Source organism: Simochromis diagramma, unplaced genomic scaffold, assembly GCF_900408965.1.
Source record: "Simochromis diagramma unplaced genomic scaffold, fSimDia1.1 OVJJ01000079.1, whole genome shotgun sequence".
NCBI classification, from domain to species: domain Eukaryota; kingdom Metazoa; phylum Chordata; class Actinopteri; order Cichliformes; family Cichlidae; genus Simochromis; species Simochromis diagramma.
In genome coordinates this window covers 4,351,606-4,370,902 of record NW_024387075.1, presented here as the reverse complement: position 1 = coordinate 4,370,902, position 19,297 = coordinate 4,351,606, and the positions used below count along the sequence as shown (strand labels likewise).

At 38.7% G+C, this 19,297-nt stretch overlaps 1 protein-coding gene across 1 annotated transcript in view; it reads left to right on the top strand.

The window, feature by feature from the left end:
* Nucleotides 1–498: 498 nt before the first annotated feature.
* Nucleotides 499–19,297, top strand: part of LOC120742292 (integrin alpha-11-like) — a 51,498-nt gene continuing 32,699 nt past the window's right edge. The window contains 2 exon segments of the mRNA XM_040045540.1: nucleotides 499–831; nucleotides 6,332–6,446. Of these exon segments, the coding sequence (XP_039901474.1) occupies nucleotides 783–831; nucleotides 6,332–6,446 (164 nt within the window). The 5' untranslated portion in view covers nucleotides 499–782.

Sequence of the window (19,297 nt, the reverse complement as noted above, 5' to 3'; positions counted from 1 at the left end):
CCCTTTATTTAGAATACAGTTTAGCTGTGTGGAAACATAAACTCTTCGGGACTCGACATGGAAATCTACCAGGTGACCACAGAGTGATTTCATGAAAGCTAATGTACACAAAATCTGCCTTACTGCATAAATTAGATCAGTCTACATTCTGCATTTGAACATGGTTCAAGTGAGAGCACATGAGGTAACATACCAACCCCGCAATTACTTGCCACTGTTAATATACCTGTCAGTTTGTGGTTGTGCCATGAGGATAGCATTTGTGCTGTCGAGTCTGAAAGAAGCGCATTTAGTCTTGTATTGAGAAAAGGAAAGGTGGTGCTGCTGCTGATTTACGCTATTTCCAAAGAATCTTTTGGAAATCAAGTTAACTCTAAAAATATGGCCGGTTATTGTTTTTTTTTATATATATGTTCGGAAACTAGATGTGTGTATCTCCTTTTCACCTTAACACCTCAAATCTCCAAATGTATGCTATCATAAAAACCCACATTCAAAAGTCCTCTACTGAAAACTCAAGTTAAATCATTTCAAAAGCGTTTGTCAGGCCAAACTGAGCTGAATGAGTTTGTGAGAGACGGAGAATCCCTGCCCTGCTGTTTGTGTACCTCCTTCTTCTTCGACAGTCCCCTCCTACTTCCCCGAGATATAGGCAGCACTTTAACTCCGAGTCAATCAGAGTGGGATCTTTAACCGTGCGTGCCTCAGCCCACCACTTACACCCTCACAGCAGTCATCACTTGTACACCATCACATTGAGGCACGCTTGCACCGCAGACCATATGGAGTACTACAGCTTTCTCCTGCTTTGGATCTACAGCCAGCAGCTGGGTGAGTGAAAGGTGTTTATTGTTGTAACTATATATGTGTGCTTCTATCAGACTAATGTGTGGATCTAACCGCTTTTCCTCGTGTAGCTTTAAAATAATAGAAATACGATGCTTATTTAATCGTACTGTGTCTCATTTGAGCAGCAGGAAACATTTCTAAAATAAAGAGGTTTTCTTTTTTTACTACATTAGATGACTTATTTTGTTAGTATTATGATATTGTATTTGCAAATCTGTGTGCTTTGTACTAAGGCAGCGAGATTTGAGTATCTTCAGTGGATGAAAGGCTATTTGTGCACATGAGTATCAAGAAACAACAAGGCAAAGGTCATTTGCTTTACTGAAAGATACGCTGTCTCTTAAAGGTCCACAAAGAAGCTCTGTGTCACACTGGAAGCAGGCATGTTCTTAAAACTCATGCCATCTTTTCAGTGTCAACTTTACAGAGACTGGAGAACTAGTGGTGCTCAGCCAGAAATGTGGTCAATTACCAGTGTAATCACTTTAGCAGCACCACATCCAGACAGGGTGAAAGAAACAGGATGACATGCATCAAATGCATCAAATGCATGTACTTTTCAAAGCCAGACCTTTATTATGATTATCGTCTAAAGTAATATACAGTCCCAATGTTTAGTAAAGCTAATTAAATCAACCGCATCCTTTAAATGGCCTGTAGAAGCTTCAGTAACCGATGCAGGGCTGGAGATTTCTGTATGGTTACGTTTTGAGCTCAGTATAGTCACAATGCAGCCACATTTCCATAAAATTCTGGGCAACTTGTCACTGTGGCTGTACATTATGTTTTGCCTGTTTTTTCCTCAACAGAAAGGCATTATTCACTTCTTTTCAAACTATTTGGAAGAGGAAACAAACTGGTCTTTAATTTACAAGTTTGGTAAATAATGTGATACTGAAGATTGGAGAAAAGGAAATGTCTATTGTAAATATTTGTATCAGTTTTGGAATTCACTGGAGCAAACCTCTGGATTGATGCCACAGTAATAGAGACACTGACCTTGTAGCTGGAGTCTGCGGCAGAAGATGTGATGTAGCGGGAGATGTTTTGGAAAGCAAGCAAGAGGCTGTGGATTACTGTGTGTGGCCTGACATGACTTTTGAAAGAAGATAACTTTAAATACATCTATTTGGTTTGGATTTGATGACTATGAAACTTCTATATATGTATCAAGGGTGTAAACATGTCCCTTAGATTCACTCTGCCAGCAGAATATACAGTATGAACTGTTTATTTTTCTTTCTGTGTATTTGTGTGAAAAAATGACCTCATTTCAGTGTGTCCACATCCAAGAAACTGTAACAGGGTTTAATGGTTTGAAGACACATCTTGCCTATAATTAATGGCTAAATAATTAGTTTCAATTGCCCTCCACAGATTTTCATTTTACTTTAGTTCCTTCTTTGTTATCAGTGGACAAGACCTATAATTCCTGCAGGCTGATACCTACTTATCAATGAAAAGCCATTTCAATCCATTATATCTGTATTTAAAAGCTGCTCATGTTTTAGTTACAGTTAGTTAATGCTATACTGACCGATAGCAATTTATGCTCCACCTTCAGCTACAGAGATTTAGTCTGAATCCCTGTTGAGCCTTTTACCAACTCAGAAGGTTAACAGCCTAGCAGTGCCCAGTTGGCTCCTGTGTGTTTGGAGCATCTGGTTTTACACACCCCATGCCTCCCACAGTATTTGCTTTGGCATAGATAACAGTGAAATAAGGCGCCAAAATCTTTGAAAGTACATTGTCAACTGTGAAGTACCATGAAGTGTATCTTTCCAGAGAAACCATTGGATCACTGGAAATCCAGAATGGATCAATGGAAAATCATTGCATCCTGTTTCTTCTGATATTTACTTTTATACAAAGACCCATATATGCCAAAGATATCGCTCCTGGTCATGTAACACCAGTCGGATGCTGTTTCCACACACACACACATCAGAATTGATTGTCAGGATAGATTTTTTTAAAAATCAGCGAAGAAGAGGAGACGTCACAGTGCTGTATCATGCGTGTGTGTGTGTGTGATATGAGGATGTGTCCAAGCCAGCAGTTTGCACAATTCATCCAAACTGCTGCTCTATATCAGCGGGTCTGCGGTGGAGCTCCAGCGGCTTGGTGTTGGGCCAAAAGCAGCAGCAGACTAATGTGAGTCACACCGGCAGCCACCGGCCTGAGGTTTATTTATCTGGGCAAAGAAACCGGTACACAGGAAACCCAGGGAGACTCTGACCTTACGTTAAAAGCTGCTAATATTACTGAGAATATTAAATTGCTTTGCCACTTTAGTGTCTTTAAATGGAAACTGGATGATCTCAGTTCTCATGCTTTTTACCCTGACACTTCTCCCTCTGTTACAAGGACTGTGAGATTATTAGCTGTAACATTCCTTGCTTCATCTTCAGCCGAGATAAGGAGAATAATTGCTTGCATTGCTTAACCGCCAGATATCAGATATCAGAACAGAAAATATTCTGTTCTATTTTATAATTAGCCCCCCCCCAAACAAAAAGCAAAAAAAACTATAAAATGATGCAGCACCTTCTGATTTATTCTCACACGGCTCCATCCCAGTGACTTATTTTCAACCTTGTTTGCTGAATATGTTTGTAGCTATATAGAAACTTTAAAGGGACGTTATGGGATAGGGTGAAAGAAGAGCTGGTCGTGTGCACCATTCATATCACAGGAAATGAGCAATGTGGCACATGTGTCAATATTTACTTGAAGAGTTTGCGTGGCAGAGACGGCCTTTCACTTTAAGAGAACTTTTCATGAAGCAGAACAAACAGTCTACGGTGATGCCAATCACATTATGAGATACTTGAGGTCACTTGACTGAAAAAAAAATATGAATGACTTATTCATTGTGTAGCTGAGAATCCAAGCGTAGCTGTGGTAGAAGTGTGGTCTCAGTTTATTTATTTTTTTATGTTTATTTTTTTTAAACTGCCTGCAGTCCCCAAACTGTCAGTTTTGGCCACAGTTTACAGATGCATGCTAGGGAACCGGGAAAGCAAATATTTAGTTTCATGTGTGTTTAGACAACCTATTAACATGCCCAAATATTCACTATCTAAGGAATGCAGACAAATTCACATTTCTGTAGAGGGGCCATTTGTCTTCGGACTCAACATCCAGCCTCTCCTCTACATGTCAAAGCACCAGCAGAACTAAAATCTGTTCTGCTGTGTTAAGCAATGTTAAAGTGGTAATTCTGCAGTATTTATGATTTAAGAAAAATGCAATATTTTTATAATATAGAACATCTTTATAAATTACAAGCAATTCAGTTGTTATTTAACCATTCTGACAATACTTGTGATGCTATTCTTTATCCTTTTTAAATTTGGAGCAGTGGCAGAATATTGACCACTTAAACTGATGTCTTCAAAGTGGTTTCTAACGTAAAGTTTTCCCTAATTTGCTTTAATAAAAGAGTTCACTCATTAAAATGGTCCGTAAGCCAATAAAACAGCTTTATGAATCAGCAAACAGACTCCTGCCACACTTGCCACAGCTGCGCTGAGGCTCTGGGTGACCACAAAATTTTGTATTTTGCTTCCAAACCAACACCTTGATACTTTAAAAAAAAAAAGGAAAAAAAGAATTTGAACACGTGAATACCCAACAGGTCCATCTAACATCCCAAGAAGATCTCAGAGTTTACTTTTTGAAAGTGATGAACAGTGAACACTTGTTGAGAGGTGTATCAAAGAAACGTACACGATGTTAGACTGGTACATATACCATGTGATCAGCTGCTGGACATGCGGATAAACAGATACATTGATGCAAGTGAAGAGAAAAGATTCCATGGACCTATTTTCTCAACCATTTATCCACTTCAGGATTGGCTGGGGTGCTGGAGCCTATCCCAGCTGGCACAGGGTGAAAGTACACCCAGGACAGGTCACCAGATCACTACAGGGCTAACACAAACAAGGCAGGCAACCATTCAAGCTCACATTTACACCTTTGGGCAATTTAGAATCACCAGTTAATGTAATTAGAGTGCAAACATTTGACAGTCAAATGTTGAAAGGTTTTTATTATGGCAACATCAGATTAAAAATAGTGTTAAGTTACAGCAGCAGCAAGTTTTCTCACCCTCTCTTTCTCTGTGAGTCAGCTGTCTTGAATTTTGAACTGTAGTTTCTTATTGAGTAACTTTAATTGAACACGTGTCCAGCTTTGTTGCACATTCCTTCACTTGAATTTATCAAAGATTTCCCAGACAAAGAAAAAAACGTCTCACTTGACTCAATGTGACCCCAGAGTCTCATTCATGGGGAATGAACTGTGTGTGGTGGTTTTTTGCTTGAGTGTGAGAGACCTAATAAACCCTACAGTGTGAGGACAAGAGCCACAAAGTAAGAAGTACAGAGGTCTGCGGTGGTTAAAAGATGAGACTTCTGAGCTCTCAGCTCAGCGTTGCAGCTCCAGCTGTGAGAAAACACTTTAATTTTAAGGAAACCTCTGTGTCTCATTAAGCACCAAGCGTGATTCAATTTCCCTCCTATGTCCCTCTCTTTAGGCGAGGATATCAGTAACATGTAGTGCAAAGGTAAATGTGAGTCCTGAACTTACAGTAGCTGAAATATTAATCGAGCAAAAAAAACTGAGCAGGGTCTCTTCAGTATAAAGTATAGCAGTTAGCGGAAAAGAGCTCGGCAGCAAATTATGCAGAAGACGGATGAAGCGAGGGAGATGAATTGAGAGGAAAGCAGAGCTGCATTACAGTTACGTTTTTTCCCTTCTTTGTTGCCAAAAGTAACGTTTCGTCACCTCCACAAAGATCCTCCTCTTTCATGGAAATTTGAAGGCCAAATCTTACTGTCAGCATTAATAAAATATAATGGGTTAAGTTAGTGACATGCAAAATCTGCTTTTGCAGAAGACGTTTTTATAAGATGCCTAAAATGTGAGAAAAACTCGAGTGCACATGTATTCTTCCTGCCCTCTGATTGCATCCGAGTATATTTCACCAGCTATTAATTATAATATCAATTTCAATTGCTTCTCTTCATTTTGTCTTCTTCTACTTCACCTTAGACTGACATACTGGGATGAAGTAAACAATGTCTGTCAAGTATGCCCTATGGAAGTAAAAAAAATGTGCTATGTTGGTGGCCATGTTGACACACGTTTAACCAAAACTCCTCCGGGTCTGCAGATGTCTAATGGAAAAGTGTCAGTCAAACATGAGAGACAGCTCAGTTTATCTGAATAATATTTGTTTCGTTAGGAGGGAAGTCTGTGTTTAGGCTGGAGCAGGAGACTTGGGATTATTTTGAGGATGAGTAAGGAGGACTTTGCCACACTTTGTTGTATTCAGGCCAGATGCTGAGGTTCAGCATAAACATTTACCACACAATCTAGATGTTCTATTTGGATTCAACTAATTCCATTGGAGATGGTATTTAAAGTCCTGCTTATATCGCTGCTGACAAGACTTGTATTTTCTTTTCCAAAGGGTTCCACGACTGCTTTAACATCGACACAAAGAAATACAGGATCATTAAAGGCCCTAAACAAGCACAGTTTGGATACACTGTTCAGCAACATGTGGCTGCTGGAGGAGAAAAATGGTAAGGACTCATGTTATTTACGCACGGCGTCTTTGCAAAATATTACAGATTTTTCATGTTAAATTCTCTTTACTGATGTTTTGTAGCTTGGCAAATATTATATCTTTCAAATCAAGCTGTTGCTGAGTGATGGTGAGTCAAGTTTAGTCCATGTGACAGGAGGCCTGGCTTTATTTGTGTGTGATATACATCTTCATCCAGTGGAAATCTCATATATTGACATTATGATGGTTTCTGCTGGTGCAATGGCTACTTTTATTGCATTGCAGAATTTTTACTGCCTTTATTTTATTTAAAATATCAGTATCTCCTACTGTAATGCATATTTTTAGCCTGGTATAAAACTGTCAAACTTCACCTTAGTGATCAGTTGCTAAGATTAAGAGTTCAAGGAAATAATGACTGTAAAATACTTGCTGACAAGATGTGGAGCTGAGAGACAGCTGACTTGGCAAAGATGTTGGGATGTCTCTATTTTTTCCCTGTGTAAGCTAGTGATCTACTGCACCTCTCTTGTGGTGGTTTCCTCCCAGTAATTTGTGCTTGCAAATCAAGCTGTAGCTCTGAACCGAATACCTCACATTCATCATATTACCTCATAGCACAAACTCCTGATGCGCACTAGGCCAACTGGCACCACGTGGTGGCCAGAATTAGTTTCTGGCATTTCCAAAATATCTTTTAGCCAGCACTGTGCTGGCACCGTGCCATGTTCAGGTTTTGCTTCTGTGTATGTGTGTGTGCAACAACCATTAGTTCTGTTTATGTAGATATATAATTATATGTCCTTTTTAAAAAGAAAACTTGACTTCAGTTGCTTCCAGAGTCCTTCACCAGAAAATAACGAGTGTGACGAATTTTATGAAATGCTTTCCATGACCTCCCTTTCAGTTTCCTGACAGTAACCTCCTGCAGTTGTTTAAATGATGACAGCAGAAACTGCAACATTGTAATAGTGAGACCACATTTTTTATGTTGACCTATAGAGCTTTACATGTTTAACATTATACGTTATAATTCTTATAATTAATTTCCTTATTATGCTTTTGTGACCACACCAAATGGACGTATTCTCTCCCACAGAATACATTGATGTTTTGGAGTTCATGCTTTTCTTACATGACGTATCTTCACTGCAGCCTTTCTCTAAAGTGTTTCTGAAAATGTGCTCTCTAAATATACCCCATTATTAAATATACCCCAATTATTAAAGCATATAAACCTATTCTAAGTGCAGAGATTTAGTTCATTTTGAGGTTCGTGTTTAGACTTTCAAATCCTGTTATTTATTTGAAAGATGATTATTTATAGTGTCAGGGTCTCTTTTCCCTCCTGCTGGTTCTGTCCAGTCAAAAAATCTTTGCCCCACATATACTTTACATTGGAGCAGCATCACACACATAAAATGACTGCTTTGCGCTCTTGATGCTGTTTTTCCTTTTTTCTGTCTGTGTGTGTATGTGTGTATGTGTGTGTGTGTGTGTGTGTGTGTGTGTGGGATGCTCAGCATTCACCTACTCGTTCAGTCATTCATTCATTTTGCCTTGTTGTAGTACAGCAGTCGGCCACAAGGCTTAAATGGCAAAACGGCAGACTAGTAGGTCATGTCCTGCTCTTCCGAAGTGTGGGCACCAGTAAGTTACTGGATTAATCAGAACCTAATCTCACTACTGTTGCAGTACAACACATTAGGAAATTGTTTCCAGTTAGCTCAATCAAAGAGCAGAACTGAATTTAAATACCTGTGTTTTTACTTAATGGTGATACAATGGTGTACTTTTTAGTGTTCCCCTTGGCAAAGTTATTCATCCTCTACTGCACGTCTTCTATGGCAGTCCGGCATGTGAAGCCTTTAGTCTTGTGCATGCATGGTTCATATAAAGCTGTTTTACAATATTCCAGGTGGAAACAAAACTACCATCTTCTGCTTCCTGGTAAAATCACGACTCAGCAACTCAGCAAAGCTAGAAGCTAACAGAGAGCTTTGGACTGTATGTGTCCAATCAATGGATCTGCTCATCATCATTATTATTATTAGCAGTAGTCGCAGTAGTAGTAGTAGACACTAAATACCACTCCTAATTTGGTGAAGTGTGCAGATTTCTATAGATGCCTTCTCAGTGATTTAGTGAAGTTACTGTGACAATACTGTGTCTGTGTATTGGCTACTGTCTGTCTAAAAAACGCTGTGACCTGCAACTTACTAAAGATATAACGGTGAAAAGCCAACTTGTTTAGCAACCATGCCAGTCGATCACGTCTACCAGAAATGAAAAGATCTGATGAGATTGACACATGTGGAATAAAGGTCAACAGATCTGTCTGTAAATGTCTGAGAACGAGGTGCAAACAGTGTGTAAACCACATACAGCAAAATAGAGTTGAGGGGATTGGTATTTTGTCACTGTTAGGTGTTTGTGCATCTAATATAACGCATATGATAAACAGAAATTGGTGAAAAGTGTGCAGATTTCAGTAGACGTCTTTTCAGTGATTTGGTTACTGTAACAATACTGTTTCTGTGTATTGGCTACTCAGTCTACTGTCTGGCTGAAAACGCTGTGGCCTGCAGCAGTAAGTGTTCCAGTGTTTTACTCAGTTATGACTCGTCTGTCTGTTCACCAGACATCTTACGCATCCTGTTGAATTTCGGTTTTAAAAGACTGTTTAGTCAGAGCAGCAAGAGTTGGTGTGTGATCAAACAGCTGTGCACTTATGCAAGACTGTCTGTGTATATTTGTATGTGCATGTGGGAGTGTGTGCACAGTACATAGTCTGACAGCTCTCAGCTGGATGCAGGAATGTCGCATGAGCTGTGGCCAATGTAAAAATACCACTTTAATGAGAGCTACAGATCATTAAAACAAGTTTAGATTACGTTATCATTTTATCCACACCGACTTGCATACATGAGTTCCTAGTTCCTCTATGCAGTTGCTACACATCTGTAGGGTGATTTCTGGAGTTTACCTCCACTGAATAAATTTGACTAAATCCTTGTCATATCTACTACAGTATATTGTCACTGATGCCGTTTTCCCTATCTCTGGGTTCCATGTATGTACGTATAATGTTCAGAATGAACTGCTGATTGCATGGACCTGAAATCATGTGAAACTGCTTTTATTTAGTATATTTACACATGTGGTTTAACATTTAAATAAGTCAATTAAATAAACTACACACATTCTGTAAATTGCAATGGATTGTTCCAGATCATTTATGCTTTTTAGGCTTCCAGTTTCCCTTCAACTGATTTCATGTCAACTAGGCTTCCAGGAGAACTAGACTTTTTACACTTACTGACAGGGCCCGTGAGCTTGTGCGCCAATCTATAGCACAGTTAACTTTTCCAGACTTGACTGAATTCTCATTCCCTCAGCTGTGAATGTTTGGATAGGAACAGGATCACAGCTGGAAAGTGACTCTGTGAAAAAAAAAGCCTTTTATGACCAAAACCTGAAGTTAGGCAAGAATGCAGCTGTATTTAAAAGGCTGTACTTGAGAACCAAAATAGAATAGTAGACAAAGATATCTGCTGGTTCTTTGCATTTAGGTAGGTTATTATCACAGCTGATAGCAAAGCTGGTATTTTCTTCAGCTTGTGAGTCTTTGTGTGCATGTCATTCAGTTCCCTTCTGTTTGTGCAAAATCACAACAACCCTCATCTCAGGGTGCTTTATATTGTAAGGTAATGACCCAACAATAATACAGAGAAAGGCTCAACAATCACAAATCACTGTAAACAGGCAGGCAGCTGGTGACAGTGGGAATGAAAAACTCCCGTTTAACAGGAACAAACCTCCAGCAGAACCAGGCTCACAGCTGGGCGGCCATCTGGTGTGACTGATTAGGGCTGAGGGAGACAGGCCAAAAGACATGCATTACTTACATTACTTTGGTCAAGGCTTTGTTAGCAAAATCTTAATTTGGTAGGTACCATTCAGTGTCATTTAATGTTGTGAAAGGGTAAATTTGTACTGTCTTTTCTAAATCCTTTGGATCCAATGACTCAACTAAGCAGTGAGTAAAAAGGAAAACCAAAGAAAGTTGAAAAGGATAAAGAAGTGAAACAGCAAAAACAACAACAAAGCAATGAAAAGAAGTTCAAAAGTGACACAGGATTCAAACAGCACTCTCCTGGTCAACAGTCTTGTGAATTATGTCGCTTTAACCACATCCTATGTGTTATTCTTTCAGACATGAGTGTTTGCCCTTAGTGTCCACTAATATTACCTTGTTCCCAAATGGCTTTGGCAAAACTGCAGTTGGAATGACAGCTAGTTGGGAACTGTTACAAAGGCACTTTTAAGAACTTTGGCAGGCCTCTCTGTCTGTCTGTAGACAGATTTTGCCAACAGATTTTGTCATAACCATAGAAAATAAAGCCACGAAACTTGTCATCTATAGTCAAGATCAAAATGAAGGCTGGTTTCAAAAATAATCTCCAGTATTTAAGAGGCTTTAACCATTGGAGTTATTAAAATGTGCAAAAGTTGCAAAAAGTCCTCTTGAGTTTTAAGGTTGTTTTATTTGCCAAGTGTTTACTGTAAAGGACATTATTTTGCCCAACAACATTTATTGAGGTCTGTGCATTACTGCTGATGGAGCTACGGAGGAAAGGGCATGCACCATTTCTCCACATGTCTGCTCAACAGGGTGATTTAAACACCCTGCCACAGCAGGCACTCATTGGGTTACTGAAATGAGGCCACATTACCTCCAGTTGGCAAAGAGCTTAAGTCTTTGAATCTGATGGGATGCACTAACCTGCATACTTGTGCCATACACTGCAGAGGCCCCCCACTGTCTGTTCTGCTGTTTATTTTACTGTAGTTATATCAGGTCTGCTCTTTTGAGACCTGACATCTACTCCTCAGCTCAGTTAGAAACATAACTACAGAGTGTCTGTGAAGGCTTTCACCTCTGCTTTAAGTAGTGCTTCTTTTATTTCACTTGTTGTGCAGAACTGCACCAAAAAAAAAGGTTATAAAAGAGAATTCAGTGTACCTACTTTTGATTCAGGCACTAAAAGAACACTATGTTATTACAACTGTTAAAGGTCCATGCTATGGTATTCTTTGGCTTTTTACCTGTTGGCAACTGATGGATTTAGCCACATGAAAAGTACAAATAAAGAAAATAAAAATAGTGGCAGTAGATGGGTCATTTTAGCTGTTGCTAGGTGATTGCTAGGCATGTAATCCTAAACGAGATGGTATTGTCATGAAGTCAAAAAAATATTTCAGGTGCATAAAGGTTAAAAACAGGTGATTTTAGCCAATTGGTACGTAATCGCCAGGCAATCTTATTGCGTCATAATATGCAACGCATAATGCAGCAATAATAATTATATATATATATATATATATATATATATATATATATGATAATTCAAAAATCAATTAGATGTTGTTGTTGTGATGCTTTCTTAAGGTGTTGTAGATTCAAAAATGTTAATAAGAGGTCATTTTAACATGATATTTTGTTGCTAGGCTGCATGATGATGTCATGATATGTGATAGATAAAGACCTTCAGGGTGAAGATGAAGATGAAGCTATGTGCCAAATTTGGTTGATCGGTTTCTTATAGTTTAAGTAGAATTAAACTTCAGCATGACCCAGAATGAGTGACTGAGCCTATAGACTCAGCAGGAAAGTGTTTATAAAAGGTCAAGTCCTAAAGCTGTTTTCCTGTAGACATCTGTAGGACTGGAAGTCTTTTTGAAGTCACAACTTTTGCAATCTGGTGGCCTTCAGATAGAATCCAGGTTTAAGGCACTTCCACATTAGCTTAATTTTTCTGAACCAGAAGAAACACAGATATTTTTTACTGTCTATAGTTGTTATATATGTGTTATCAAACTTAATTTCTGTATGTAATATTGCAGAATGTATCTGTTATGTGACTAGGAACAAAAACACCCAAAATAAAGAACAGACTATTTATAGTCCATTAACACCAAGGTGTTTAGTTGAAAATTAAGCTATTGGAGAAGTTGGATATTTTTATCATGGCATTACAGAGTGAAAGGCTCAGAAAAAAAAATTGCATTTGATCGTGAGGGCAAAATTTAAATGTTCAGTTTTCACAAATGTCAACCACATGTTTCCAGAGGAAAAGTTACCACCAAATCCATTACGATTCATCATCTGGGAACCATAGTGTCTGCAGACAAATTTGTAGCAGTTTTCAGATATTTAGATTCAGTTATATGTTTTGAGGTTTTTTTGCCTTTACATTGTCAGGGAATGATAAATGCCTGTAAAACAAACATGTATAACTGTGGTCACCATTTGATCATCTGAATCCCCAAACCACAATAGTGCCAAGCAGAGATGGGCAGTAACGCGTTACTTGTAACGCGTTACTGTAATCTGATACTGTAATCTGATTACTTTTTTCAAGTAACGAGTAAAGTAAGGGATTACTATTGCAAAAACGGTAATTAGATTAACGTTACTTTCCCGTAGGAACGCTGCGTTACTGCGTTACTAAAACCGTGATTTTTTGCGAGAATGTCTCACGACAGTGACGTAAGCGAGTGCGCCATTAGTGACAACAGCTGTGCGCAGATCAACAATGGATCACATATCGATTGTGGGAGAGAGTATGAGCGTGCAGCGTTTAAGGCGTGGAAGTACTGACCTTACTTTGAGTTTGTTTCCATAAAAAGTGACAAAAACATTAGCGTCCATTGTGCGTGGGAAGAAAACTTATTTTTACAGCGAAAAAAACCCCTAAACTTCCAAGCAAGCACCGAGTGCGCAACGACGTAATGGGAAATTCACAGAGAAACTCACGGATTCTTCAACTGAGCGCGGCACACCTGCACCAGGGTAAACCTCCGCCTACCCAACTCCTGCTTTACAGGTGAAAATAGAGCAACAGGACCGCTGAGTCTTTGACTTTATTTATTTTCTGCTGTGTTTTACTTGCATCTATTTGAAAGAGTGAGTGTAAACACAAAAAATATTTTATTTTATGTGCTGGAATGTGCAGAAAATAGCTTTAAATGTTAAACTAAATTATTCAAGTCAGAGAATGTTGCATATAATTAAATTTTTGCTTGATGCATAAAGTTAAAAGATTAAAACTGATAAAACAAGTTAAAAAAAGAGACTTTTCCATTTGATTACATTTTGTATGATGGATTATGTAGAAAAAGTAGAATTGGGCTGAAAGATCTATCGCTTTATCACCTCTTCAGGTTGTAAATCGTGTTTTTAAAAAGTAACTAAGTAACTAAGTAATTAATTACTTTTGAAAATAAGTAATCAGTAAAGTAACGGGATTACTTTTTTGAGGAAGTAATCAGTAATTAGTTACTGATTACTTTTTTCAAGTAACTTGACCAACACTGGTGCCAAGTAAATATAACAATAGCTTATTGAACAACTGAAAATTTGGACCTGCTGGTTATGCTAAGACAAGTCCTCACAAAAGTCAGCAAAGTTTGGTGGAGTCCATAAATATCTGAGCCAAATGTCATCTAGTCTCATCCATTCAGTAACTGTTGAGATAATCCATTCTGGTGGAAAAAGGTGGATGTGGATGTTCACTCCCTCTCCGTACTTGAGGACAGTAAGTAAAAAAAAAAAAAAACTATTAAGAGCTTGTTAATGTCTCATAATCCTCTGATTACTGCTACCGTCAACTCAATGCTCCCAGGCAGAGCAGATATGGGAAATAAATGTCTTGGAAAAATAATTATGTGACCATAACAATCCCCTCAATTAATGAGGCAGCACTAACAAAAGGAAACATATCCTGTTAATACCAATGGACAGAATGTGATGAGCAAGCGTGACACTGGAGTAGCACACTCATGTTTGGGGCATGGATGTGGTTTCACAGCAAATACATCTCCGCCTTCCAAATATGAAAAAAATGACCACATTAATGACAGGCTGGGCTTGGGGATGGCACTTCCTCAAACCCCCAAATCCTGTATTCATTGGTAACCATGGTAGAAAAGCTCCATGTGTTCATTTTGGGTTAAATAGTTTCTTTCATCGTCATTAGCATTCTTGCTGTGATGATGAACCAAAGCTAGCGTTTGACCATAATGAGCTCCTGAACATGATTATTTGAACAGCTTCTGGTGAAATTCAGGAGGTCCTAAGGCAGGCATCCAAGTCAAAGGCAACAATGGTCCCTTTTCATCAAGGTAGATGTATCCTGAGCTGAACTTAAGCTGCTGTGTCTCCACTGGCCAAGGGATAGCAATATCCGAAGTAATAATCGTGATATTAATAGCTATGAAAATATGAGCACTGCTGGAGCCCCTGTGGTAAAATGACTTCCAGAGTCTGTGAGACTTTTAAAGTTGGCTTCAGGAGCAATAACACTGAAGCTTGATCCCATATGATGTCCTCTTTGATGTGCAGTGATGGACTGTTACAACAACATTTCCTCTTGTCTGCATTTGCTGCTGTAAAATGTCAAATCACAGCTGGTGCTAAGTTTTTAGTGATTGTGCCCTGATTGCACAATGTGGCTACAGTGAATCTACAGCTGCCCAAGAAGAACTTTCCCAACTAAAGCTCACAATCAAACATTCCCACCACAAAGTCCGGTTCAGCTTGGGAACTTTGTTATCAATACAGTCCATTAAGTTAATACAGAAGAATTGTGTTAATCGGGAGCTAGCTTCCCAGGTGAACAAATACGAATAAAAAGGAAAAACACAAAAAATGTAACCATTACTTTTCATTTCTCCAAAGGACAAACATTGGGTACTTTTTATATATTTTATAACAGATTATGTAGGAATACTTGCAGGATTTCACTTTTTTTTCTTTTTCCTCCACATTGCAAAGCTATAACATCGTGACAATGTGATTGTTCAGTTGCAATGTTGATCTTAGATCAACTTTATTATGATGATGTAGGAACAACACCAACATGGGGATATCAGACACATGCCACCCATCCATCCATTTCCTTCCTTTTATCCAGTTCAGGATGGCAGGTGTTGCTGGAGCCTAACCTAGCTGCTATGGGATAAAAGGCTATGGCTATTTTAAAATCACCTATTAATATAACCCATGCATTTCTATGGACTGTGGGGGGAAGCTGGAGAGAAACCTCGCAGACACAGGAAGTATAAAACAAACTCCACAGAGACGAGCCAGGCAGTAGATTCGAACCCAGGACCTTCTTGCTGTGATTGCTGATTGAGATGGTAAATGTGCAGTCAAAGTGTTACAATGTTGTTATTAATGAAGTGCTTAGTAGTGCAAACCTTTGATTCCCACTGAAATCATGGACATCATGTAATGTCAAGTACTGGAACAAGGTAGAAAGTCTTACAATCATGAGCCTAACCTCAAAGTACTTAAGCTAAAGATCCGTCCTCGTTTAATTGTGAGATTTTGGCCTAAAGGTCCATGCAGGAGGTTGATCCTGCTCTGTTTTTGCTATAAAGTGGTGTACGGTATCTTTCCTTTGGGGCACCAAAGCTGTTTTTTGCCAGCTGCTTTGCCTGTTATTTTCACTTGGACTGAAATGTTGTTTAATTTTGTCGCAGACTTAGAGAATTTTCCGAAGCCTTTCCAGGAATGTGAGTATTTTAGGATACAACCTGCCTTTTAATGCCCGAATTAGTTGAGCTCAGGAAATCTGAAAAAGTAACACTATTTTACATAGTTTAAGTAAGAATGTGATATTGGCTGCTCCTTTTTAATTAATGGTACTAATGCAGATTGTGTCAAAGACAAAAATAATGAAAAGTGGTTAAATCACAAAATGGACAATAATCTAAAACCAACCCAACTTTCCCCATTCAACTCGTGTCATTTTTAAAACATTTAATACTGTATTTCACACTCCCTCATCACTGTGATCTTTGTGTATTTTTTTCAGTAACCTAATACCAGCTACTGCTAATCCATCAAAGGTTTTTAACTTCTGTCACAACCATATTTGACAAAGGTTAATTAGTTTGATATTTTCTGTTATTACAACATTATTCCAGCGTTACACAGACATTAGTGGCTAAAACTGTAGGTATTTGCCACTAATGCTGAGGTTTTTTTTTAAATTCAGTACTTTAGGTTTGATTTATTTGTGGGGTTTAAATAAAACTGTCTCGTGTAAACTCCAGTGTTATCATGGCAGTGTATGTATTGTGAAATTTTGCTTCTGACTGGTGCTGTTCAGGTTTTTTGCAGGTTTAATGCTGTACATAGTGACTCTGCTCTGCATGTGAAAATTAAAGATTGAGCTAATGGCAGTCTGAGGTTAAATTATGTAGAAATGATGTGCCATTAAATCTAACACAATCATGACAGTTAGAGATACTGAAAACCTAAAACACCCCAATGCTTGACTCTAAGAGATCATTAATAAAAAATGTTGTCGAGCTGACGCGTTTTTTTTGTTGTTTGTTTTCATATGAATCACCCCCCTCCTCAAAACAAGGGAGGGGGGTGATTTTCTTTTACATCATTATCTCAGATACCAGATATTTTACATTCGGCAGAGGGTGTTTTATAATAACAGAGGATTGAATACAGTGGTCCCTCATTTATCGACAGGTGAAATCCGTGAAGTAGTTAACTTATTATAGATGTTTTCAGGCTGTAAAACCCCTCACTACACACTTTATACACTTTGCTCAGACCGACTCTCAAAGTTCAAACCTTCGTAGAAAAATAAGTCCAGAAATATAGAATGAAACCAAAGACACCCGCGGTTGCCTTTGATGGTGCAAAACGTTTTGTTGACATTGTTGTTTGTTGGGGAGAAAACTTACAAACATACAGTACAGCACGTCACAGTCACACTGCTAGCGATCAAAGATTTATGTAAATTTGACAAGCTGAACGCATTCTGTACTGTACAGGAGACACGAGATTGGCTGTAGACCATTGTCAATCAATCAGGACGCAGAACACAATGCGCTGTACAAAAAAAAGGATGCAAAATTGCATCCAAAAAAAAATCCTCAAAACAGCGAGGCCGCGAAAGGTGAACCGCGTTAAAGCGAGGGACCACTGTATTTATGTTACAGTGGAGTTAATATTGTAACAGGTACACAGAAAGCATCCTTGTCATTCCTTTTTTAATCTTTTTCGCTCGCAATGACCAAGGCCTTCTTGTATTTTTCTTTTTCTTCAGGAATATTTCTTTAGTTGTCTCTTGCATTTCAGTCTTGTATCTGACAATTTCTTGTGTTTTGTTTGTTAGACCACTTCACACTGCCCTATGAATCATTCGAACCTAAAAAAGGCACCTAACTCAAGGGATGAGCCAGTGTTGCGTCTACACATAACAGACAACTTAGCAGATAAACCCATTTTGTTGCTAGCAGACTATTGCAAAAGCACATCTTCTCTTGATATTTTATTAAAGATACAAAAAATGCCAAAGATACCAGAAAGGTGAACTATTAGCTAGAAGACATGGTGTGCAGTGTGTGGGAAATGAGATGTGGCTCAAAACTTTTGCACAGTAGTATATATTATCGTAGCTATAAACAGCAAGCCTTGATGGCTAAAACTTACCAAATGTTAAGTTAAATTGAAAACAAAGCCAGTCAAACAAACTTTGGTTCAGAAATAATGTAAAAACTAACAATGAAAAAGAAATGGTCCAAAATGGAAATCTCGTGCCAGTTTCCTGGCTGGAAATCAGCGGGAATATGCCTCCACGACACCTCCACCCTCCGTTTGTGGATTGTTTTGCTCTTTCTTATAGCTCTGTTATATGAGGGGAGGGGGGGTTTCAGCAAATGGGTCACATATAAAGGTAGGAACAAGAAACTGATATTGTTGTTTACCTTGGAGGACTTGTTGGAAACTCCTTTGATTTATAGTCCTCCTTGAGATCTTTACGCCCTCCATCAGCCCTGAAGAAAACTCACCAGATGACTTATATTCTCCATCAAATGAAGTCGTCTAAAACTTTTTAGTGACTTTTATTAGACCTCACTGACCCCACACAGGAAACCTACTGTGAAGTCAAGTACAGGAGTGACTCCTCACAAACATTCGTCATGTGAAAAGAATCTTTGGCACTCAGCACTGTTCTTTGAGGACATCTAAATTCTGTTTAGTAATGTGACAGCTCTCAAATAAGTCAGTTATTCCTCTCGGACGTCCCAGTGAAACCATTACTGTAGCAGTGATTAGACCTTAGTGTTAACACATTAAGACGTTCAGACTTCAGCAAGTCTCCAAATCCAAAGACACTTAGCAGGAGTATTAAATATTTGCGCGGTCACCTTTATTGTCCAAACTTCTGTCTTTTTTGTTTTACCCAAGCTGTCATGAGTTTCTCAGGAGAAACAAGTAGCCCTGTTATTTCAGCCTGAGGTTCACTTTAAAAAAATGTATTCAGCTCTGTGGATACAGCCTTTTCTGGCTTCCTTCTTGGAAAACATTATTTAAGTTTCTTTAGCCTAATTTTCTTGTTTTGTTACCTTGGCGGTGCAAGCTGTTCTCAACATTTTCACCACACTGTCCACTTTAACGAACACAAAGCAAAGTTAAAAACCAGCCCAAAGAGACTTTAAAGTGGTTGCCACAATGATTCTACTATAGACACATGTACCTGTAGACATGGAAGCTACAAACCGAAACATCTTTACTGCCTTTATTACCTGTTGCTCTGGCTGCTGGGCTGGGCTCGCTATACACGTACCTTTAAGATCACTCTGGCTTCTTTGCTGATTTTGTCTGTGTAGGTACTTGCAAAGTAATTATAATGGATTGCATTTATATCGCGCCACTGGCCCCTCTGGCCTTCACCAGTAGGCGGTAGGTGAAGTGTCTTGCCCAAGGACACAATGGCCGAGACTGTCCGAGCCGGGGCTCGAACCGGCAACCTTCCGGTTACAAGACGA